Here is a 25,492-nt window from a genome sequence, read left to right on the forward strand (position 1 = left end):
GGAAAATAAGAACCTGTTGCTGAAAGTATCTATAATAAAACTGAGGATGCACGGTTTGGAAATTAAGTCTAGACCGGAAAGGAATTTCTAAAAACCAGCTGTTGGATTGAAATTTAATGCAGATATCGATAAGTTCCCAAGCAATGACTTATCCAAATTGTATGCATTTTTAATGACCATTGCAATTATTTATTGCTATTTTTAGAACACTTAACTTACTCCTAATGTATTTGACATTACATGTTTACAGCTCAAAAAAATGTTAATCCTCGCAATCTTAGGTTAACTTAATAAAGATTCAAATGTCCATTTAATTATATGTTATGCAAAAACTTAAAGCCTGTATAGGCTAGTGGCCAAAACAAGCGGTGAAAGATAGCTAAAACGTGCAAGCTATTAATTAGTAGGGATTATATTAAACTATTCGATAAGTGTATGTTAAACATTATATTTCACAGGTAGAGAGAAATAACTTTTTTGAGAAATCTGCCCTTCGTTTATTTCTGTGTTTACATCTTGGCATGTTCAACATAAAACTCATTAAAATAACTTTAAAAACCGCCGCATGTGTGTTTTACCTAAATATTTTTAACACTAATTCGGTGTCTTTTGAATGCCGCAAGCCCTTAAAAGGTTAATGCATTACATAATGCCTTAATTAATTGATTGACCTGGTTATTAATTACACTAAGTTGCTAATGTAGCAATCCTTTAAAATTTTTTGATAACCATTTTTGGTATATTTATTATAAATTAGGTAATAACAATAATATGTACATCTATTTTGGTAAAATGACATATTATACATTGGTCTATAGACTCAATAACGGAAAGTTTTTAACTTGTTGACATTTAAGTTGTGTCTACAGTCTATTTTAATCGTTTTTTTTCAAGTTAAATTTATTAAAACTGGTTACAATTATCAAAAGTTTTACTATAGTAAACGTAGGCGTTATTAATATTTTAAGCTTTGATTTTTACTGAGTAATATTATTTTAAATCTGCAAAATTTAAGAATATGTTACGTGTTTTTTTCCGATACAAATATAACTAAATTTTGTTGAGTTCTTGAAAATAATATTACTAACTAGCCATAAATAACGCGTGGTGTTATTAAATTACAAGATAAAAATCTGTAGTTTTTATTCAAAATCTGCCAGAATTTTATCAAATCGCTTTATTATTTGACCGATATATCCAAATAAAGAAACCTTACTACTAGATTGACAGGTATATTAACAAGAGAAAATGCCTGTAATTAAATAAGTACAAAAGTACAAGACGTTGTGTTAAAAATCGTGTTTATTTTTACATAGCGGTTCTCGTATTAATAGTGGTCGATTTTCGGACAATAACACGACCGATTTTCCCAATGACATTTGTTCCGAGAAGAAATTAAACAAATTTACATAAACTTCAAAGTTTTTTTTTTGGTTAAGCAGAATTTTCTCTTGAAATTTTGGGCGCGACTGGTAGCTACTGATACATGTTTAGGGGCTGTGCGGTTGCTAGGAAATAGTCGCACATGAAAATAAATAGATGATGTCATTCATAGCCCTGTAAATAAAATTTCTAAAACCTCAAAAGAAAATTTTAAACCATATCCTTTTCAATTTCCAATTACTTTTTAATTTTTAATAATCTTTTATTGTAAATGTCATCTGAAAATTTTTTTGTATCATATTTTTAATTTTTTTAAAACTTTTTTAGAAAAACCATATCCTTTTTGCCAATTTTTCCAAATCCTTAATACTTTTTAATTTTTAATATTTTTTTTTGTAAATGTCATCCAAGAAATTTTTATACCATTTTTTAATTTTTTTTAAAAACTTTTACAAAAACCGTAAAAATGAAAAAAAAGAAATTTATTAACATCACGTTTATTAATATTTATTAAAGATGAGATTTACATTTTAAAGAGAATTGAGGCTGTTTTAAAAAAGTTAACTAGCAAAAATGCATGGTCCCACCCACGACTTGGCCTGCATTCCAAATTCTTCACACGTAATGACATTTCTTATTAACTAATTACAAAGAAAAACTAGAATCTAATCGACTATCACGCAAAACCAATGTAACTTTTACGTATGAAACTCTATTAATATAACACGAAAAATGTTTAATAATTAAAAACACGTGGGTTTTGAAACATTACTACGCAAACATGGGGAGTCAGTATTAATTTTTGCGTTGGTTAAAATTAAATTTTTAAACGTTTAAAAAAGTCATGCTTGCTAGAATATGCCAAAGCGAAATTACCCGTTGAAATGTTAAATTTTTTGCTTGACACATTTGATTAATGATAAAAAATAGCGCTCTATGTGTATGTGTAAATTTGGTTGTTTGTACTTAAGCAAAATTTTATAACTCTGCTTTATATAACATACGTAAAATAAAGCATACACATAAATATTAATGCTACGTCAAATTGTTTATAGAACCTGTTTTGTAAATTAATAACGACCGCAATAACTAGGTCAGATAGACGGCGGGCCTTATTTTAAACCAAACGAATTTAATTTTGTGAAATTTTTTGTTTCCGATTTTGAGGTGTCAATATTTTATTAAAGGCACCTTGTAGGAGCCATGCGTTTGTTTGCGGTCTCTACTTTGTTAATAAACAAAACAGAAGATTATTAAACGGCTTAAACTTTAATTGCTAAAAACGGCATTTCTTTAATATTGAAATTTATTATTTTTTTTTAATTTACAAACTAGCCTAAACAATTTGTTATATTTTTAGCCCATTTTTACCGTAAAATTATACAGTAAAATACAAATTTATATTGCAAGATAGTATTAACATTTAGGTTTATACATGGCATATTTAAATAATAATAAGAATTTAAGTTTTTAAGTTAGTTGTTCAACTGGTTTAAAAATAGCAAAAACCGTTTTTCAATTAAAAATAATCTTGATAAGCTTATATTATTTTAACGCATTTTTGTTTGTATTTTATTTATAAAAAACTCAGAAATCGGATTATCTTTTGTTGTAGAACACCTAAACAGTGATAAGGCACGGTTAGCATTGTCTTTTACTAACTTGTTTTGTATTTAGGTTATGAAGAACGTTTTGCATTAAAGCCATATCACGATTTTAAACATTTTGCAGCCCAAAATAAAGACATCTTTAAACGAATTTCAAGGCAATTCCATATAAGGAATATCTTAAACGGAATCATCTTGGCTTTCTCGGTATGAATTTGTTTATTTAATTTAATTTAAATTTTTTTTTTTTCTTAAAGTTGATTTTTCTTATTTGGGGAAACTTGTGTCTTTTTAGCATATTTAATAACGGTGAGAAATGTTAACACTAAACACTTATAGACCAAGTTTTAATAGCGTTTAATTGCCCTAATGATTATAATCGAACAAAAAAAGTGATTTTCGTAGAAAATAATTCACGTTAAATTTTGCTAATTTATGATAATTAAACGCTGGGTCACACGCCTTACCCAAAATTGCCAAAACTTTAAATTTGATTTTGACATTTAAAAAAATTATTTTAGGACATTTTTTGGTTTTCAAATATGCTATAAATATATCATTTGTTAAGTATAGTCGGATGTTTCATATAGTTGTATATCCGTAAACGTTACTTAATTTGTCTAATTGGTATTTATATAGAACTTATTGTTTAATTTTTACCTTATTTTACATACAATAAGCACATTAAAAAATCGTTGTACGTTTAATATTCAAATGTCTAAACACGTTTTTTTTTTAATGAATTTATTTGACCCCGCTTTCATTTTTCTAATTTTATATTTGCTTTATCACCATTTCGAATGGCAGTTTCTATATGTTATCGCAAGCTATGCCATATCATGCTTTTGGTTTTTAATGTATGCCTTTGTATAAAATCAAAGACCGGCCAATAATGTTTTTAATAAACAAAAAGAGCCTAATTACGTTAAAAAGAGACTTGATATGTCTGGTATGGCAGACAGAAAAGTATTTTGTTGCAAATTCACGTATAGATTAATTCCTTAACGACCGTCGGTAATTTCTTATTGCACAGACAAACCGGATCGTGATTGAAATTTAAGTAAAAGTCTTAAGAATTGATTTGTTTATTAAGCTTCTAAGAAAAAGAGTGATTTTAATTTCGCGTATCCGCTGTTGATTATGGTTCGTTTTTTGCATACACATTTTAAAGTAATTCATCACTAAATACTTTCTCGTTATTGATTAAGGATTAAACCAGTAAAAAATACATTAACACAAAACATAACAGCCATCAAATAAATTGAGTTTTTACATTAATTTAAAAATAGCTATGTCATTCTTATTAACTAAGTCATAATGTATATTAACCAGGTCTTTATTTAATTGTTTTTGATTAAAATTAAACTGAAATGTCGTTAAAAAAACAACTTGAAATAAAAAAACAAGTTTTGCTAAAACGCGGTAGCGCGAAGTTAGATTAGCAAAACCAACCAAAATATGTTGACAACCTTTAATATATTATTCCGCGTTTAAACGGCCGGGTATTGTATTGTCACTATGACACACACACTGATCCTATTTACGTAATGTATTGCGTGCTTACAGCTGACATTTTGAATTTATTAAAATTTACTAAATGCAAAATTAAATTCAAAATCACTAAATTAATTCGCCTTATACGGTGAAATAAGAATCTATGATATGTTTTGCTTCCTTATCAAATGAAGCGGTCATTTATTACGCCACTGTTTTATTTTAACGCTTGTTTATACCTTATTAGAGCACGTAAGCATAAAGATAGATAGCCTAATACACAGTCATTGTCATCTATTTTAGTAGCCAAAATTTTTTACAGGTAAAATTTCAACAAATAACAAAATTTTACAACATTAATCAATTTGACTTTTTTCTGGCGCATTTGCTAACTAAAACGTTAGCTCCATTTGTCAAAAATATTTTGCAAAAATGCTGATAATTTTGGGTAGTAATTATATAACACAGTTATGTCCGTTAAATTTATTTTTAAACTCTATAATAATGGTTTTATTATGGGGTAAGGTTAACAAATATGTGGAGTTAGAATTAATCGCGGTCTGGTTAGCATATAATTTTTTACGCGAATATTCCTAAAAATTTGGATTAGCTAATTTTGAATTTTTGTTTCAGTTTTAGCATGACCATATTTGTATAAAAAAACGGAAAAAAATGATGGCTATTCGAAAATGTTCAAATTTAGTTATAAAACTTTAATCCGTTGTTTTTCTTATGAAATTTTTTTGGAACAGTAATCATAAAGTCGTGTGTTGAATTAGTATTTATTGTACTACTAGAAATGAAAGTCACTTTGCTAAATAAGTCCTACTAGTCATAAATAATTTGAACCCACAACAAAAAACAGATCACAAATAAATCTAGATATTTCTAATCTAAATGTGATTAGATGTCGACGCATTTGAAAGTAAAGTAAAACGACCTGTGGTTAAAAATAGTGTGATTGTCTGTTACTAGAATTTCCAAATCAAGTTAAAGGAGAAACAATACGTTTATGCGTAAGCTTGCTTGTGATATATTGAGCACTTAGCTTAAAAATCGCTATTTTTTCTGAGTGCACAAAAATGCTAAGCGCTTATGCGAGTTTATTAACAAATGATGTAATTTCATTGGCCGATGCCTTCCGGGCATTTGCCTTTTTTCTTTTTCGTTTTCCTGGTTGAGAATTCGATGCTGCCCGGCGTTATATAACAACGTGCACCTCTGCTTTTTCAAATAAAGTCAGTGTTTAAATGTTGAGATAAGGTTATCAGATACATTGGCTGAAAGATATCAAGAAAACAAAAAATTATTTTAGAAACTTGAAGTTTCTTAAGATCGGGGAAATATATCTGGTTTTATTTTTGTTTAGATACATAATAAAATAAACGGTAAACAAAAATATAAACGCCAGAAGAAATATTAAAAAACTGAAAACTGTAAGAAAACGAATATACTTGGGACGATTTTTAATTTCTGGAAGAAGTACAAAAAATACGAAATTCTGAAACACAGAAGAAAAAATGATTCGCTTTTTAAATCAATCGCCCGCAGTGGCATTATTTATATTATTTATCTCAATTTTATCAGGTAAGAAGCAACTAAATATTAATTAAATATAAAGTTTACAAAATTAAATAAGGGTAAATTTAAAAAAAATCTAATTACTCGGGCCTGGTTTCAAACTGAATAATAGCAGACATCGCACGTTTCTATAACATAGATATGATCATTAGTAGTTTAGGTTCCTCGAACGAGCTTTTTACCTTTACGGCCCTCGCCAAATTTCTTATTACTTTTACGGTTCTTAATTTTTTTTTTTATAAAATTAAATTTTATGAAAAAACCTACTTTTTGTAAGAGCGTAAGTTAACTTATTCGGCATAAGTCTTGGCATTGCGTTGTTTTGTAAATCTTAAACAGCTTTCGGCGAACCGTGGTCCGTAGTTGACGGTAATTGTCGCCATAAGCCTTAACTTACCTGGTAGAATATGGATTAAGGCCTCGTTATCGGATTTCTGATCTCAAATCAAGACCAAATTTTTTGACCGTTTAACGTAAATATTAGAGATTGGCGGTCGGGTTGTATTTAAAGTTGACCTGCCATTGCTTACGTTAATTCAATCAGTATTAAAAGGCTTTTATAATTATTAATATGTTTATGATACATTTAAATTGCTTCGACCATTAAGGATTTAAAAGCCCGCCGCGCTTACAAAGTGCTCCGGTATCAATTTAATAACATTAATCAGTTTGTAATTTACAATTGCTAATAACACTTTGAGTTGTTATGAAATTAAAAGTTTAATTTTAAATAAAGTACAGCGCACGCGAATATAATTTGCACACTAGATCAAAATAATGATTTCAATTTAATATTTTTTGATAAACTTTTGTTCAAAAATTTGTACAGATTTTCTTAAACGTTTTCTTTAAAAACGAAACACGATGTTTTCTTAGTATTAGCTTACTTACACTTTTAACATTTCAAATATTGACGTCGCAAACTTTACAATTTTCCGCTGCGGGAAATTGATTTAAAAAAAAAACCATTCATAAAAAGGCATTTGAGTTTTTCGGAAATAATTAAAAAAAAATTAGAAAATAAAAAAATTAACCCGGCTTGACTTGCTGTTATGTCTTAATTATTACGTCACAAAGCGCATTAACATCGTGTATTACGTCATAGTGCGTTAAGTAATTTGTTCGAAATAGCCTAAGACTTCGAGGGCATAGTGCGTCCACTTCCTTCCTACGTAGCAACCACAACTAGAACGACCTCCCAATTACAGTTGAACTCCAATCTAGAACAGATGTAAGGCTTCACATTCAAAGACACTGCGCACTTAGATTGAAACCTTAAGTAACGATAATAACTACCTGCTTGTAGTACGCTTGCTTGATGTGTTGGGATAATGGCTAACTCCCACATATGTAATCAGAATACAAAACCGCATAAGAGATATCACTTTGGTCTTTTATAATGTTCGAAGCTACATTTTGTTCATTTTGGTGCAGGCTATGTCATCGCCTAACTATGGCCTCACTTCAAATCTACGTAATAAGATTAATCGCTATTTTTGACAGGATTCTCGTTCAGCCTGTTGTTGAAACCGATAATTAAATCTTTATATAATTATATATACACCTGTTATAACTTTGTTTAAAAAAATAAGTTTTAATTTAAAATGTGTTATTGTTTTCAGCAAATTCTAGTTCAATTGCACGCGAGAAATTAGAAGAAATAAGTCGATTAAGACGGTCAAATATTCAACCCACAATATTAGACTCAAAAAATTTACAAAACGAACCAATAACAACCGATGCCAGCTTAGATGCTGTGGTGGTTCGACCCAATACCGGCTCATTTTCAGTCAGTGACATTCTGAATAATCTTTTAAGACGCAAAGTTTCGCCTAATAAACCACTGGCTGCAAATCCTCCGCCACAAACTACACCACCTCCGGTGTATGGAAATTATGAAGACTATATGCAAGCCAACGAAACTGATAACAGGTAAGCATATAGTAACTGATATATTCTTAAGGGCATAACTTGTTTTTATTTGAAAAGATAAATTTCCAGATTACCACAACTAATATATATAAGAAATGTTATTGCAAAATAAGATTAAAATTATCTCATTGGAAATCACAGAATTTCTGCGGGTTTTTCGAGCAATGTCCGGGTTTCACTTAATCCTTTTCACGTGTATATCAAAAACTTACTGTTTTTATCAGTGGTATTACGCAATTATACATTTCTCCTGCATAATGTGACATTTTTAACAAACAACAGTTCCTTTATGATATCAATATCAAATACCTTAACCTTAAGTCACAACCACAATTTGTTTTTTTTTTCAGTCTTGGAGAACAGGTTGTTGTTGTAGCCAGTGTCCAAAACGAACTTCCGAGCAAGAAATCAATCTCTTCCGAAGATGACAATAAAGATGAAAAGAAAGTTCTGGAGAAGGAACAGAAGGAGGGATACGTTGATGAAGATGAAGAAGGAGAACTCAATATTAAGAAATACTTTGAATCTTTGGACACTTTCTCTAGGATCGTCAGTATCAATCAACGTAAGTAAAACTAGTTTAAAAATCGCTAAAATTTGTTAGTTTTTTTTCCAAAGCAAAACATATCTAAATTTAATTGTTAAAACTGTAAAATGTACGTGATAGTTTAATTTTTTCCACCGTTTCAACATTTATTAAACCAAACCGTGATGGGTTCACATAAAAATAACGTTAACATTACAGACGCACAAAGTTTTGGCTTGTTTGTTTAATGCAGCAAAATTTTATGATGTAAATACGTTTATTTTTACATAGATCTGAACGTCACTGGAATGCGTGAAGGGGATATTGTTAAATTGGAGGTTAGTATTTGTTTGTCATTATTTATAATATGATTATTTCCAATGACGTAGTCCACAACCGGTTCAATGAAGTTGGTTTTTATTTGATGCGTTTTTAATCTTTATTACCACGAATATATGATCTAAAATTGGATTTTTTTGCCAAACTGTTATAATTATTATTCTGTAACGGTGGAATTTCCTGAATTTGATTAACAATCAACGTAATTCATCGATTTAAACAAAGATTAATCAAGGAACTGTCAGAGTATGACATCTAGGACAGGATGCCAGTTTTAGTTTCTAGTTTAAAAAATGTCACGAAATGCCTAAATTTGCTGGCTATAAGCAAAATGTCGCCCGCATGACTTAGGGCAAATTTTGGCTTCCATAACAAAGGCGGAAGAAACTTAATTAAGCAAATAGGTATGATATATTATTTTCATTGCAGAGACAAAACTTCAATGCAGCTCGCGGGGACAAATGGCCAAAAACAACTGTAGGTGCGAACAGAGGACTTGTCCGAATCCCGTTCAAAATGTCCAGCAAATACAGTAAGCACTCAAACCCAAAACCAATACATTAATTTATTATGTAACCTAAAACAATTTAGTAAGTCACGACTTCTTTTTTTAGATCGAACACACGTCGGTACGATCAAAAGCGCCATGGCTCTTTACTCAAAGCACACATGTATTCGATTTGTGCCAAGAAGAACGGAGATTGCATATATTTTTATCAACGACGTGAAAGGGTAAATTATTACAAAATTACAGCTAACTTTCCCCTCAAATCTTTTGAATAAAATTTATTTTTTTACTGCCAAATTGTTAAAAATAGCTTGATAAACATCCTACATTTCAGATATTATCTTGTGTTCTATTTACGCTTTGACTTTTTGCAATAACAAAATATATTTTGAAGGTGTTGGGCCTACGTAGGCAGGACCGGTTATTCGGCACAGACAGTCTCCCTCGGAATTCCCGGTTGTTTAGCCAAAGGCATTGTGGCTCACGAGCTTATGCATGTCGTTGGTTTTCAACATGAGCATTCGCGTAGCGACAGAGACCAATACGTTAAAATTCTAGAACAAAACATACAAAAAGGTAAAAACAAAGCATATTACTTTAATACATTCAAGTCCTTTTGGCAAAATGTAATCTCTAAAAAAACGTTTAAAGAATAAGATTGTTGAACTAACCACCTTGAGTGCTATTGGTTTTCAAATAGGTTGTATCAAGATATCATATATCACTCTAAATGCAACACTTTTTTGTGCAGATATGTCAATGAACTTTGAAAAGTACAACAACACCCAGAACTTAGTTGTATACGATTACAACAGTGTGATGCACTACAGCAAGAATGCTTTCTCAAAGAAGGTCTACCTTCCATCTATCCAGGTAATTTAACAAGTTCATAACCTAACCATACTAATGAATCACAGCCTTTATTAACTGTATTTGATTACAATAGTCATTTTTCATTTACCAGCAATGTAATTCCATGTTATGTTTAATGTTAAGGTAACGCCGAAGCGTAAGCCGGAACCTCATATTGGTCAGCGGGAAAGAATGAGTGCCTATGACATTGAGGAAATTAAATACCTTTACAACTGCGGTAAGTGCAGGCTAATGGAGATAATTCTATGTAATATAACAATATCGTCCGCTTATCGACGCTAATTGGTTTGAAATCATGCCGGACACGCCCGAATTATAAGATGATTTGACAATTTGTACATTATAAAAGTAGCTTGTTAATGTATTGTCGCTTGCTTGGTGAAGTCTGATATATCTTGCTTGACATTTTGATTTGTCAATATACAAACTATCTAGTCAATTCAACCGGTAAAATTCCTTTAGATTTATGCGATTTAATGTTTACAGATATACTCTTGATAAATTATATTAAATATTAGCTGACGATCTTATCGTTAAAGGTCATAATCAAATAAACTTAATATGCATTTCGGAATCTTCTTAGCAATCTATGTTATATATACTAGTTTTCCAGGTAATCAATACCGCAGTATTCAAATTAAAATATTGTTTTTTAGCCCCTGGCACCTACGACAGATGTGGTAAAGATTTTGTCAATCAAGCAAGTGGATCATTCAGCAGTCCCAACTACCCGACACCTTACCCCAAAGAATCCCACTGCACTTGGAATATCACAGTCAAACCCAACAAATATGTTCGAGTCACCTTTAAGGGCGTTGATATTAAAGGTGGGTTGAAACTCGAACACAGCACTATTAATATCTGACCCTTCACTTTGCGTTTTCCTTAATGTTTGTTGTTTTTGTCACAGATTCAACTTTGTGTCAAGATGATGCAATTTTAATTCACGACGGAGTAAATGGTGCAGCGCCTGTTTTAAAAACTATTTGTGGAACGCAAAGTGCCGACCTAGTTGTAAGTATCCTTTGTACTATTTAGATATATAAAGCACTTATGCAATACATACCTTTTGCGCTTTGAACTTGCCCTTAATTGATTGTTATATAAAGCTATTAACAAATTGCATTTATCATTGTCAAATGCAGTGTTTCACATGAACTAATTGTGTTGTCGATTAAACAAAATAATTTAATTATATTAGCTTAATCTTAATTAAACTAAAAACATTATGTTTTAGGTCAAAAGTACTGGTAACAACATGTTCATTATCTTCACATCTGACCCCAGGCGCGACACGAACACAGGATTTCGCGCCGTTTTCCGAGAAAGTAAGAGAAAGAATTTTTTGCGAGATTACTAACACTTAAAAAAATTTTGCCTATCAACTTTAAGGCTTTTAGTGACGACACATCAATGCTTAGAAATTGACCTAAGCGTGTAGGCTTAAACTGATATCAATACAAACAAAAATTAACAGCTTTTATAAGTAAAACCACATACATACTATGGTAGAGTGTATTTTAATAATTTGTATTTGTTTAGGTTCTTCCCCTGGTACCCCACCTCCTCCTATGGTCCTCCCGACATTGCCCCCAATCGTTGCTCAGCTATCCCGAGGTTTCAAGTGCGACTTCGAAGCAGGAACATGTGGGCTTACCCAAGACAACTTGGATCAACTTGACTGGGAAAGAACAAGGCTACCAACCCCAAGTCGAGCGACTGGACCAAGTGGAGATCACACAACTGGGCGAGGTAAATGTTTATTACTTGAGACCTAGTATTCTTACCAAAAAAATGGTGTTCAGTTCTTATATGTAGTTTTCTTTAATATTAGGTTTATATTAAAAATATTAATATTAATATTAGGTTTATATTAAAAATATTAATATTTAATATTAAAAATATTAGGTTACTACATGTTTGTTGAATCTTCTGACCCTGCACGGCCTGGTGACAATGCAATCATTCGAACCCCGTGGATGAGCAACCAGCAGAGTTCTTGTGTTACGTTCAGCTACCACATGCTGGGACCTTATATGGGCGGTCTTAGATTATATGCCTTTGAGAAAAGGTTTGTACATTCAAATAAATATTAACACATGATATTGGTTTTTAAGAAGCATTTAAATTAAGCTATGTCTTATTTTATATTTAGAACTACTGACGATTATGGTCACGAAGTTCTTTTATGGGAAAAACACGGAGACCAAGGCAAAAACTGGTTCACCAAGACTCTCTCTTATCGCCGAAAACCGAACGTTCAGGTAGCCTAACAAACCACTTTCTAAATCTGTTAAAGCGTTTTTAAATCATTTTCAAATATATAAACACGTATTTTCTAACAGTCAGTACAATTCTACTGGGAAGCTTACATCTATTTCTACCAGTCCGATATTGCCATTGATGATATCAAAATAAGCAACGGTTTGTGCTCGTTCGACAGCGCTGTTTCTACAACCGCACCAAGACTTGTCGTTTGGACAACCATTCGAAAACCAACAACCTCACCAACAACTGACCCAGCCAGACCAAGAAGAACTACAACTGCAAGGCCAATAACTAGAACCACAACGACAAGAAGCACAGTGCCACCACCGCCAGTATATTCAAGTAAAAACAATGTTCCAAGCTTCTTTGCTTTATTGTAACAACAAGATTGATTAAAGTATCGATCACTTTGGTTGTAATGAATCACTAACCAATTTGTTTATATTCTCAGGTATTAACTGTACATTTGATACAAACTTCTGCGGGTGGCGACAATCGACCTCAGACAATTTTGATTGGAGCCACAAAAGTGGGAGCACACCAAGTCATTCAACAGGACCGAGTGGTGATCGTTCTAACCCTCGAGGTACAAATTCTATTGATCGCTATCTCAAGCTTAGATCATGACCACGTTGACATTTCAGTCTAGTTATCCAAACAGTTTAGGAAATATTTATTGCCGGGTGCCTAGGGCGGTAATATACTTACATTGTGCTGTAAAAGAACATAGGTTAAAAGTCATGTTATTTTTCCCGCAAGTGTTAAAGAATGCTTGAACGCGTTTAGTTTAAGTGAACTTGTTTATTTTCTCACGATTTCACACAATACACTTAAAATATTAAACCATAATTGTAACATTTTGCTTAAGTGGCTCTTGGAGGTATAAAAATTTAATTAATTTTTTCTAGGTAAATATCTCTTTATCGAAGCTTCATCGCCAAGAAAAATTGGCCACGTGGCAAGGCTTATTTCACCTTTGTTAACAACTGGGCCGCATTGCTTAAAACTGCATTACCATATGTGGGGAAAACAGACTGGCAAACTTAAGGTAAATAAAATAAAAGATTTAAATATAACTACAGAAAATAAGAAAAAAAATTGTAAAAATTTAAATTAAGCTGTAAAACATTATCTGTATTGTAACTATCCAAACCAATAACTTTTTTACTACAAAAGTAATATTAATATTCAAACATTTTTGTTTAGATTTCTGAAGTAATTAACTCTGTGTCGAAAGTTCTTGATGAAAAGATTGGCGATCAAGGAAACACTTGGCGTTCCTTGTCTGTTGATGTTTCCAAGAGTGAACTTTCTAAAAAGATTGGAAGCAGCGACCCTCATACTTTCGAAGAGGTTAGTAACTAATTTAATTAACTAAATGTTATTAGCTAAGTAATGCGAAGTAGATATCTTCTTATTAGTTTTGTTCTTAAAATTAATTTGTTTCTTTTTTTGAATTTCAGGAAAATAAAGCACCAGAAGAATTACCGGTAAGTAAAGATTAAAATCTGGCTAACTTCAACCCCAGTTTAATAAAAACATTTTAAACGTTATAAAAATAATTTTTAATTATTAAAATTGTATTTTATTTTATAGTACGAAGACGCACCTGCAACCTCTTTCAACTTTGGAACAAACATTGCACATGGTAAAATTAAAAGCATTTTAAATCTTCTTCTGTTAATTTTAAATACGTAATCAAAATAGAAATCGACTGTAATACTTAAAACCCAATACTTAAAATACATCATTGCTTTCAGATTCTATAATCGTAGGAGATCGAGGTAGCACTGGTCGTTATCCTCAAATCAGGGTTGTTATTGAGGCTACCACAGGAACAGGATATGCCGGTGATATTGCTATTGATGACATCGTTATCACTGACGGCGAATGCGGTAAGTTAAATTAGAAAACCTGAAGTACCTATTATTAACATAAACAAAGTATTGGCGTTACAGTACAAAAATATCACAAAAGGGAATATGAATTAAATTAAACATAGCTTACTGTTTTTTTTTAGATTCTGACTCTACCGGTATTGCAGCTCCCAAACTTAGAACTTCTTTCTCTTGTGATTTTGACACGGACAAGGGTATGTGTGGCCTTACACAAGCTGATAAAGATAAATTTGACTGGGAGAAAAATAGTGGTACGACGACAAGTGGTGGTACTGGACCCGCAAATGATCATACTAAGGTAACTTATAACAATGTCTTGATATTACTTAGCTTGTGACTTTTCTAGAAATCTCTTATATAGTTCCCACAGGCTTTAGATTAATTTTATTATTTATATTTTAGAAAACGGAGGAAGGATTTTACATGTTTATTGAAGCATCTTCCCCACGTCAGATCAATGATTACGCTGAACTTGTTACTCCAAAGTTGGTTCCTGGACAATATTGTGTTCGATTTTACGTGCATATGTACGGTGCTGGAATTGGAGGATTTAAGGTAAGCCTAACACGATTTTACTAAGATGTGTTGTGATTTAATTCCATAGAATTTTAACAAGTAATTACAACCTAGTTAATTCCGCTCATTGTTTAAGTATTGTTTTATAATGTGACGTTGTTTAAATTACAGGTTTACAGCAAAGAAGAAATGACTGACAAAACGCCATCTGTTCTTAAAGCACAGTTTGTTGAACAAGGTGACCAGGGTAATAAATGGATTCCCCAAAGCTTTCAATTTAAATCAAGTGATCAATCTCGAGCGGTTCAGTTTATTTTCCAAGGAAAAGTTGGTTATAGTTTCACAGGAGATATCGCTTTGGACGACATTGTAATAACATCTGGAGGTTGTAAAAATGCAGCAAACCTAAGAATTGCAACAACAAAGCCAACAACTACAACCAAAAAAACAACGCCCACCACTAGGCGGACAACAACGACCAGACGAACAACAACTACCAGGCGACCAACTACTACGACACGAAAGCCAACTACAACGACTACCACTATAACACCAACAACGACCACTACCACTACAACACCAACGACCACCACTACACCAACTACAACCACTACTACGACACCAAAGCCAACTACTACAACTACTACGACCACACCAACTACAACCACTACCACTACAACACCAACTACAACGACTACCACGACCAAACCTACTACAACAACTACTACTACAACACCAACTACAACCACTACCACGACCACACCAACTACAACGACTACCACTACCACTACAACTCCAACTACAACGACGACCACCACTACACCAACTACAACCACTACTACGACACCAAAGCCAACTACTACAACACCAACTACAACCACTACTACGACCACACCAACTACAACGACTACCACTACAACTCCAACTACAACGACGACCACCACTACACCAACTACAACTACCAGAAAACCAACAACTACAACCAGGCGAACAACTACCACAAGAAGGCCAAAAACTACTACTAGGAGATCAACTACTACAAGAAGAACAACAACTAGTCGACCAACAACTACGACACAAATACCAACCACTGTATTTAGAAGGCCACAATATCCAACAGATTTCTCCTGCAACTTCGAATCGAGGAACATGTGTGGAATGACTCAAGTTACTAACGATGATTTTGACTGGTCTCTGATAACTACAAACTCGCCAAGTCCTGGTACAGGTCCCCAAGTCGATCATACATCTGGAAAAGGTAATATACATAGTTTGTACTTGAAACAACTGGGTAACTTATCATACAAAGTTTTAAATGTGAATTTTTAAACAGGTTACTACATCTATATTGAGGGAAGTCGTCCTCGACAAATAAATGACTCAGCCGTTATAAAAACTCCTTCTTTATCTGTAACAAACCGTAAACGATGCGTTGTTGTCTGGCATCATATGTTTGGAAAGGGAATTGGTTCTTTAGACATACATGCTCTTTTTACACCCCGAACTGTTTCTACAACTACCATAAGGTATGCATATAATGATGTGCTACGATATGTATCAATCAATAAAACTTTACTTGAAATTAAACAATAATATTATATTTTAGTACTCGCAAGTCAATTCAACAAAGCCAAATCGTTGATAGCAATTTGGTATACAACAAAATTGGGTCGCAAAACATTAACTGGGAAATGGCGCGGTTTGAAATCGATCAGAGTTCGTTTTTGGGCGACTCTCTACAACTTCAGTTTAGCGGAGTTCGAGGCTCATCTTTTCAAAGTGATGTTGCTCTGGATGATATTTGCACTGCTGAAGGCCCCTGTGGTAAGTAATAACAAAGCTTCGTTTTATTAAGCTATCAAAAACTGGTAAACAAACCAAATTTCTAATTCCAACTTGTATTTATCAGATGCCAGCAACTTATGCTCATTGTCCGGTGCATTAAGGCCTCGTCCGCTTTCAACAGCCGCGCCGACAACTAAATCAACTACAACAACAACCACGCCTGCAACAACTACCACAACAACAGCGACATCAACAACTGTTAGAGCAACAACACGAACCACGACTCCAAGTGCTGCTGCCAGAAATCTAGCTTTAGAAAGCACCTTGATAGCCGGAATGTCATGTAAGCATCTTATCTTGGTTTTTGTTTAAGTAATACTTAATCAAAAGGTCGGAATTGTAACTTTATTAACGTTTGTGTTTACTTGCAGTTTGTACATTTGATGCCGGCCGTCAACAAGGCGTTAGACAAGTTCCACCTGCACCAGTTACTCGAAACTCCAACAGAGATCTTGGGGCCTATGTCCCGTCTAACGATCGTTCAAAAGAGGTGATGTGTGGCTGGGTACAGCATAAAACTACTGACAACTTTGATTGGACTAGAAACCAAGGCTCAACCAGAAGTTTACAAACCGGACCAAGGGGTGATCATACTACCGGCCAAGGTAAATAAACGGTTAAATTAAAATTAAAACTAAATACACCTTTACTTATTCATTATGCGATTTTAAAAACCTACGCTAAAAACTAATATTTTGTAATGTTCAGGCTACTATATGTACATCGAGACATCAGGCCCGCGTAAGCGAAATGAATTTGCCAGCCTTCAAAGTGCTAAACTATACCCTATACCTTATTGCGTGGACATTAACTACAATATGTTTGGGGTAAGTGAATATTACTATTTCAACTCGTAGTATAACATAAACAAAATAAAAAAAATATTTAAATAACGATTAACGCGAAGTGTTGTTTTACTTATTTTGAATTGGCACTTGCATTTAAAATGTAAACTTTTTAATTAGAAACAAATTGGTCAACTCGGTATTCGAACTGTTCAAAAATTGACCAGCGGAAGGCGTTCAGCAGTTAATATTAGAAGGGTGAGCGGTGACCAAGGCCAAGATTGGAAACGAATTAAAGTGAACTTTACCCCCAAACCTAACGCAATTGTAAGTTATTAAACACTTTATATAATTTACCTAATATTAAGCTTGAGTGAAGCAATTGCCTTGATGTAATTTATTTGCTTTACAAATATGTTTTAATTTTAATTTTTTTATTCAAGGACGTTTTATTCCGTATTGAAGCTTTTGTGGGGGGAGGTTACAGGGGCGATATTGCAATTGATGACGTAGTTATCCTGCCTGGGCAATGCAGTAAGTTTGGCTATTTGTATATTTTTAAATATAATTAATCTAAAATAATGATTCGATTACGTCTACATGTTCAAAGGGCTTGTGTTCTAAATATTAATTTATTTTTTTAGATGCCTGTGCTAATTCAAATCTACGTTTTACCAATACCAATCAACAATCTCAGACCTTTGCAACTGGCTGCGTGAACTCCGACCTTTTCTATGTTAGATGTTGTAGTTCTGCGCAAGAAAAGGTTGTCTACAGAAATGTTTCACGCTGTGATAAAATGATGTTTGAACCTATATTGTTGAATTATTATTGCAACACGCTGTGATTAAATAGCAAAATTGTGGCGCCATTTTATGGTATCACGTGATCAACCTGCCATCTGCCTCACTGGTTCTTACTCTGAAGAGGAACGTTAAATTATGCAAATTGTTATGGTCATATAAGGATTATGACTTTAATTGCTATTTACAAATAAAAACTTTATTCGTACTCGATTATTGGCTGTACGAAAACATTAGAAATGGTTGTTTGCAAACCAACAAATTACTGTGACCAGTTAAGTTATTTTTTCTCTAAAAACAAAAGAACAAACTCCCTCTAAAAAAAAAGAACAAAGAATTTCTAAACACAAACATGTTTCATTTGACGGAAATATTAGTTTGGTCTGCACATTCTTAAAAAGGTTTAATCTTATTTATTTGATTTTTAAATATTTAATTACGTTTTGTTGTTATAGTTTCAACTGTTTTTCTAATCACAACGCAATTTATTAGACTTCTGTGTTTGTGATATGTTTCGTTTGTTCCATTACGTATTTATGTTAGTGTTTTAACTATAGTAATATTTTGTTTAATTTTATTTTTTTGTTTTGTAAAATATTCGTTATTAAATTATAAATTAAGAAATATTTATATTCAATTATTAAAAATAAAACAATAGGTACAGACATTTTTTTCAGTGATTTTTAAAAAAAAGCGCAGATTACTAAAAATTCGCTTACCTTACTTCGAGCATGTTTGATTGCCTTATCAGACACTTGGTAAACAGCTGTTGTAAGGCTGGTATACGTTAAACTATGTATATGTTACAATGCTCTGTTTATCAACAACTTGTACAGTCAGACAGTACATATATAGTGAATGTACCATGATTGCATCTTATAAATAGGTGTATTATATAAGAAAGAAAATTCAAAATTTCAAATCGAAAAATAATTGTTGTGTTAGAACCGCACAGGCCCAATTACCGTGTTTACAAAATATTTTTCGAAAATATTAATATTTATAAAAGTTATGAAACTTTTATTAAAAATTCATGAAATCTCAAAACCTAAAATTTTGTATTTTATTAGACGCGCATTGGCCTAACTAACATTCAAGATAAAACATTTTGCAAAAATTTTCAGTAAAACAAAAGTTTGAGGTAATTTTTATTTTGGGTTTAATTAGGTCACGTGATATTTTTGGCCAATGATATTGCATACAAATTTAAAAAAAAAAATCCAAAATTTTAAATCGAAAAATAATTGTTGTGTTAGAACCGCAGAGGCCCAATTACCGTGTTTACAAAATATTTTTCGAAAATATTAATATTTATAAAAGTTATGAAACTTTTATTAAAATTTTATGAAATCTCAAAACCTAAAATTTTGTATTTTATTAGACGCGCATTGGCCTAACTAACATTCAAGATAAAACATTTCGCAAAAATTTTCAGTAAAACAAAAGTTTGAGGTAATTTTTATTTTGGGTTTAATTAGGTCACGTGATATTTTTGGCCAATGATATTGCATACAAATTTTAAAAAAAAAAATTCAAAATTTTAAATCGAAAAATAATTGTTGTGTTAGAACCGCACAGGCCCAATTACCGTGTTTACAAAATATTTTTCGAAAATATTAATATTTATAAAAGTTATGAAACTTTTATTAAAAATTTATGAAATCTTAAAACCTAAAATTTTGTATTTTATTAGACGCGCATTGGCCTAACTAACATTCAAGATAAAACATTTCGCAAAAATTTTCAGTAAAACAAAAGTTTGAGGTAATTTTTATTTTGGGTTTAATTAGGTCACGTGATATTTTTGGCCAATGATATTGCATACAAATTTAAAAAAAAAAAATTCAAAATTTTAAATCGAAAAATAATTGTTGTGTTAGAACCGCACAGGCCCAATTACCGTGTTTACAAAATATTTTTCGAAAATATTAATATTTATAAAAGTTATGAAACTTTTATTAAAAATTTATGAAATTTCAAAACCTAAAATTTTGTATTTTATTAGACGCACATTGACCTAACTAACATTCAAGATAAAACATTTCGCGAAAATTTTCAGTAAAACAAACGTTTGAGGTAATTTTTATTTTGGGTTTAATTAGGTCACGTGATATTTTTGGCCAATGATATTGCATACAAATTTAAAAAAAAAAAATTCAAAATTTTGAATCGAAAAATAATTGTTGTGTTAGAACCGCACAGGTCCAATTACCGTGTTTACAAAATATTTTTCGAAAATATTAATATTTATAAAAGTTATGAAACTTTTATTAAAAATTTATGAAATCTCAAAACCTAAAATTTTGTATTATATTAGACGCGCATTGGCCTAACTAACATTCAAGATAAAACATTTCGCAAAAATTTTCAGTAAAACAAAAGTTTAAGGTAATTTTTATTTTGGGTTTAATTAGGTCACGTGATATTTTTGGCCAATGATATTGCATACAAATTTTTTGAAAAAAAATAAAAAAATTTAAATCGAAAAATAATTGTTGTGTTAGAACCGCACAGGTCCAATTACCGTGTTTACAAAATATTTTTCAAAAATATTAATATTCATAAAAGTTATGAAACTTTTATTAAAAATTTATGAAATCTCAAAACCTAAAATTTTGTATTTTATTAGACGCGCATTGGCCTAACTAACATTCGAGATAAAACATTTCGCAAAAATTTTCAGTAAAACAAAAGTTTGAGGTAATTTTTATTTTGGGTTTAATTAGGTCACGTGATATTTTTAGCCAATGATATTGCATACAAATTTAAAAAAAAAAGAATTCAAAATTTTGAATCAAAAAATAATTGTTGTGTTAGAACCGCACAGGCCCAATTACCGTGTTTACAAAATATTTTTCGAAAATATTAATATTTATAAAAGTTATGAAACTTTTATTAAAAATTCATGAAATCTCAAAACCTAAAATTTTGTATTTTATTAGACGCGCATTGGCCTAACTAACATTCAAGATAAAACATTTTGCAAAAATTTTCAGTAAAACAAAAGTTTGAGGTAATTTTTATTTTGGGTTTAATTAGGTCACGTGATATTTTTGGCCAATGATATTGCATACAAATTTAAAAAAAAAAATCCAAAATTTTAAATCGAAAAATAATTGTTGTGTTAGAACCGCAGAGGCCCAATTACCGTGTTTACAAAATATTTTTCGAAAATATTAATATTTATAAAAGTTATGAAACTTTTATTAAAATTTTATGAAATCTCAAAACCTAAAATTTTGTATTTTATTAGACGCGCATTGGCCTAACTAACATTCAAGATAAAACATTTCGCAAACATTTTCAGTAAAACAAAAGTTTGAGGTAATTTTTATTTTGGGTTTAATTAGGTCACGTGATATTTTTGGCCAATGATATTGCATACAAATTTAAAAAAAAAAAATTCAAAATTTTAAATCGAAAAATAATTGTTGTGTTAGAACCGCACAGGCCCAATTACCGTGTTTACAAAATATTTTTCGAAAATATTAATATTTATAAAAGTTATGAAACTTTTATTAAAAATTTATGAAATCTCAAAACCTAAAATTTTGTATTTTATTAGACGCGCATTGGCCTAACTAACATTCAAGATAAAACATTTCGCAAAAATTTTCAGTAAAACAAAAGTTTGAGGTAATTTTTATTTTGGGTTTAATTAGGTCACGTGATATTTTTGGCCAATGATATTGCATACAAATTTAAAAAAAAAAAATTCAAAATTTTAAATCGAAAAATAATTGTTGTGTTAGAACCGCACAGGCCCAATTACCGTGTTTACAAAATATTTTTCGAAAATATTAATATTTATAAAAGTTATGAAACTTTTATTAAAAATTTATGAAATTTCAAAACCTAAAATTTTGTATTTTATTAGACGCACATTGACCTAACTAACATTCAAGATAAAACATTTCGCGAAAATTTTCAGTAAAACAAAAGTTTGAGGTAATTTTTATTTTGGGTTTAATTAGGTCACGTGATATTTTTGGCCAATGATATTGCATACAAATTTAAAAAAAAAAAATTCAAAATTTTGAATCGAAAAATAATTGTTGTGTTAGAACCGCACAGGTCCAATTACCGTGTTTACAAAATATTTTTCGAAAATATTAATATTTATAAAAGTTATGAAACTTTTATTAAAAATTTATGAAATCTCAAAACCTAAAATTTTGTATTTTATTAGACGCGCATTGGCCTAACTAACATTCAAGATAAAACATTTCGCGAAAATTTTCAGTAAAACAAAAGTTTAAGGTAATTTTTATTTTGGGTTTAATTAGGTCACGTGATATTTTTGGCCAATGATATTGCATACAAATTTTTTGAAAAAAAATAAAAAAATTTAAATCGAAAAATAATTGTTGTGTTAGAACCGCACAGGTCCAATTACCGTGTTTACAAAATATTTTTCAAAAATATTAATATTCATAAAAGTTATGAAACTTTTATTAAAAATTTATAAAATCTCAAAACCTAAAATTTTGTATTTTATTAGACGCGCATTGGCCTAACTAACATTCGAGATAAAACATTTCGCAAAAATTTTCAGTAAAACAAAAGTTTGAGGTAATTTTTATTTTGGGTTTAATTAGGTCACGTGATATTTTTAGCCAATGATATTGCATACAAATTTAAAAAAAAAAAAATTCAAAATTTTGAATCGAAAAATAATTGTTGTGTTAGAACCGCACAGGTCCAATTACCGTGTTTACAAAATATTTTTCAAAAATATTAATATTTATAAAAGTTATGAAACTTTTATTAAAAATTTATGAAATCTCAAAACCTCAAATTTTGTATTTTATTAGACGCGCATTGGCCTAACTAACATTCAAGATAAAACATTTCGCAAAAATTTTCAGTAAAACAAAAGTTTGAGGTAATTTTTATTTTGGGTTTAATTAGGTCACGTGATATTTTTGGCCAATGATATTGCATACAAATTTTTTGAAAAAAAATTAAAAATTTCAAATCGAAAAATAATTGTTGTGTTAAAACCGCACACGTCCAATTACCGTGTTTACAAAATATTTTTCGAAAATATTAATATTTATAAAAGTTATGAAACTTTTATTAAAAATTTATGAAATCTCAAAACCTAAAATTTTGTATTTTATTAGACGCGCATTGGCCTAACTAACATTCAAGATAAAACATTTCGCGAAAATTTTCAGTAAAACAAAAGTTTGAGGTAATTTTTATTTTGGGTTTAATTAGGTCACGTGATATTTTTGGCCAATGATATTGCATACAAATTTTTTGAAAAAAAATTAAAAATTTTAAATCGAAAAATAATTGTTGTGTTAGAACCGCACAGGTCCAATTACCGTGTTTACAAAATATTTTTCAAAAATATTAATATTCATAAAAGTTATGAAACTTTTATTAAAAATTTATGAAATCTCAAAACCTAAAATTTTGTATTTTATTAGACGCGCATTGGCCTAACTAACATTCGAGATAAAACATTTCGCAAAAATTTTCAGTAAAACAAAAGTTTGAGGTAATTTTTATTTTGGGTTTAATTAGGTCACGTGATATTTTTAGCCAATGATATTGCATACAAATTTAAAAAAAAAAGAATTCAAAATTTTGAATCGAAAAATAATTGTTGTGTTAGAACCGCACAGGTCCAATTACCGTGTTTACAAAATATTTTTCGAAAATATTAATATTTATAAAAGTTATGAAACTTTTATTAAAAATTTATGAAATCTCAAAACCTAAAATTTTGTATTTTATTAGACGCGCATTGGCCTAACTAACATTCAAGATAAAACATTTCGCGAAAATTTTCAGTAAAACAAAAGTTTGAGGTAATTTTTATTTTGGGTTTAATTAGGTCACGTGATATTTTTGGCCAATGATATTGCATACAAATTTTTTGAAAAAAAATTCAAAATTTTAAATCGAAAAATAATTGTTGTGTTAGAACCGCACAGGCCCAATTACCGTGTTTACAAAATATTTTTCGAAAATATTAATATTTATAAAAGTTATGAAACTTTTATTAAAAATTTATGAAATTTCAAAACCTAAAATTTTGTATTTTATTAGACGCACATTGACCTAACTAACATTCAAGATAAAACATTTCGCGAAAATTTTCAGTAGAACAAAAGTTTGAGGTAATTTTTATTTTGGGTTTAATTAGGTCACGTGATATTTTTGGCCAATGATATTGCATACAAATTTAAAAAAAAAAAATTCAAAATTTTGAATCGAAAAATAATTGTTGTGTTAGAACCGCACAGGTCCAATTACCGTGTTTACAAAATATTTTTCGAAAATATTAATATTTATAAAAGTTATGAAACTTTTATTAAAAATTTATGAAATCTCAAAACCTAAAATTTTGTATTTTATTAGACGCGCATTGGCCTAACTAAAATTCAAGATAAAACATTTCGCAAAAATTTTCAGTAAAACAAAAGTTTAAGGTAATTTTTATTTTGGGTTTAATTAGGTCACGTGATATTTTTGGCCAATGATATTGCATACAAATTTTTTGAAAAAAAATAAAAAAATTTAAATCGAAAAATAATTGTTGTGTTAGAACCGCACAGGTCCAATTACCGTGTTTACAAAATATTTTTCAAAAATATTAATATTTATAAAAGTTATGAAACTTTTATTAAAAATTTATGAAATCTCAAAACCTAAAATTTTGTATTTTATTAGACGCGCATTGGCCTAACTAACATTCGAGATAAAACATTTCGCAAAAATTTTCAGTAAAACAAAAGTTTGAGGTAATTTTTATTTTGGGTTTAATTAGGTCACGTGATATTTTTAGCCAATGATATTGCATACAAATTTAAAAAAAAAAGAATTCAAAATTTTGAATCAAAAAATAATTGTTGTGTTAGAACCGCACAGGTCCAATTACCGTGTTTACAAAATATTTTTCGAAAATATTAATATTTATAAAAGTTATGAAACTTTTATTAAAAATTTATGAAATCTCAAAACCTCAAATTTTGTATTTTATTAGACGCGCATTGGCCTAACTAACATTCAAGATAAAACATTTCGCGAAAATTTTCAGTAAAACAAAAGTTTGAGGTAATTTTTATTTTGGGTTTAATTAGGTCACGTGATATTTTTGGCCAATGATATTGCATACAA

At 30.4% G+C, this 25,492-nt stretch overlaps 1 protein-coding gene across 2 annotated transcripts; it reads left to right on the forward strand.

The window, feature by feature from the left end:
* Window positions 1-5,776: 5,776 nt before the first annotated feature.
* On the forward strand, window positions 5,777-18,973 carry LOC145744720 (MAM and LDL-receptor class A domain-containing protein 1-like). 2 transcript variants are annotated; one of them, XM_082562648.1, is made up of 33 exons: window positions 5,777-6,071; window positions 7,688-7,997; window positions 8,348-8,562; window positions 8,815-8,861; window positions 9,292-9,394; window positions 9,477-9,594; window positions 9,765-9,946; window positions 10,122-10,243; window positions 10,367-10,460; window positions 10,900-11,070; window positions 11,154-11,257; window positions 11,481-11,571; window positions 11,786-11,995; window positions 12,152-12,314; window positions 12,399-12,507; window positions 12,589-12,853; window positions 12,963-13,097; window positions 13,420-13,559; window positions 13,718-13,864; window positions 13,975-14,001; window positions 14,108-14,159; window positions 14,272-14,406; window positions 14,532-14,707; window positions 14,812-14,964; window positions 15,097-16,183; window positions 16,259-16,451; window positions 16,532-16,749; window positions 16,835-17,053; window positions 17,142-17,375; window positions 17,479-17,597; window positions 17,736-17,882; window positions 17,999-18,089; window positions 18,200-18,973. In XM_082562648.1, the coding sequence occupies exons 1-33, from the start codon at window positions 6,005-6,007 to the stop codon at window positions 18,400-18,402; spliced, it is 5,847 nt and encodes a 1,948-aa protein (XP_082418774.1). In that variant the 5' UTR covers window positions 5,777-6,004; the 3' UTR covers window positions 18,403-18,973. The 2 variants fall into 2 exon arrangements, with proteins under 2 accessions (XP_082418774.1, XP_082418775.1); XM_082562649.1 differs by having other exon boundaries at window positions 8,815-8,849.
* Window positions 18,974-25,492: the final 6,519 nt, after the last annotated feature.

The sequence above is a fragment of the Corella eumyota genome, chromosome 3 (assembly GCF_963082875.1).
Source record: "Corella eumyota chromosome 3, kaCorEumy4.1, whole genome shotgun sequence".
Taxonomy (NCBI): domain Eukaryota; kingdom Metazoa; phylum Chordata; class Ascidiacea; order Phlebobranchia; family Corellidae; genus Corella; species Corella eumyota.

Excerpts from the sequence above, each read along its gene's own strand:
- LOC145744720 (XM_082562648.1), top strand. The coding sequence starts at position 6,005 with ATGATTCGCTTTTTAAATCAATCGCCCGCAGTGGCATTATTTATATTA. Across the intron at positions 16,452-16,531 it reads GTTTCTACAACTACCATAAG|TACTCGCAAGTCAATTCAAC; the intron begins GTATGCATATAA and ends ATTATATTTTAG. Across the intron at positions 17,598-17,735 it reads TTAACTACAATATGTTTGGG|AAACAAATTGGTCAACTCGG; the intron begins GTAAGTGAATAT and ends CTTTTTAATTAG.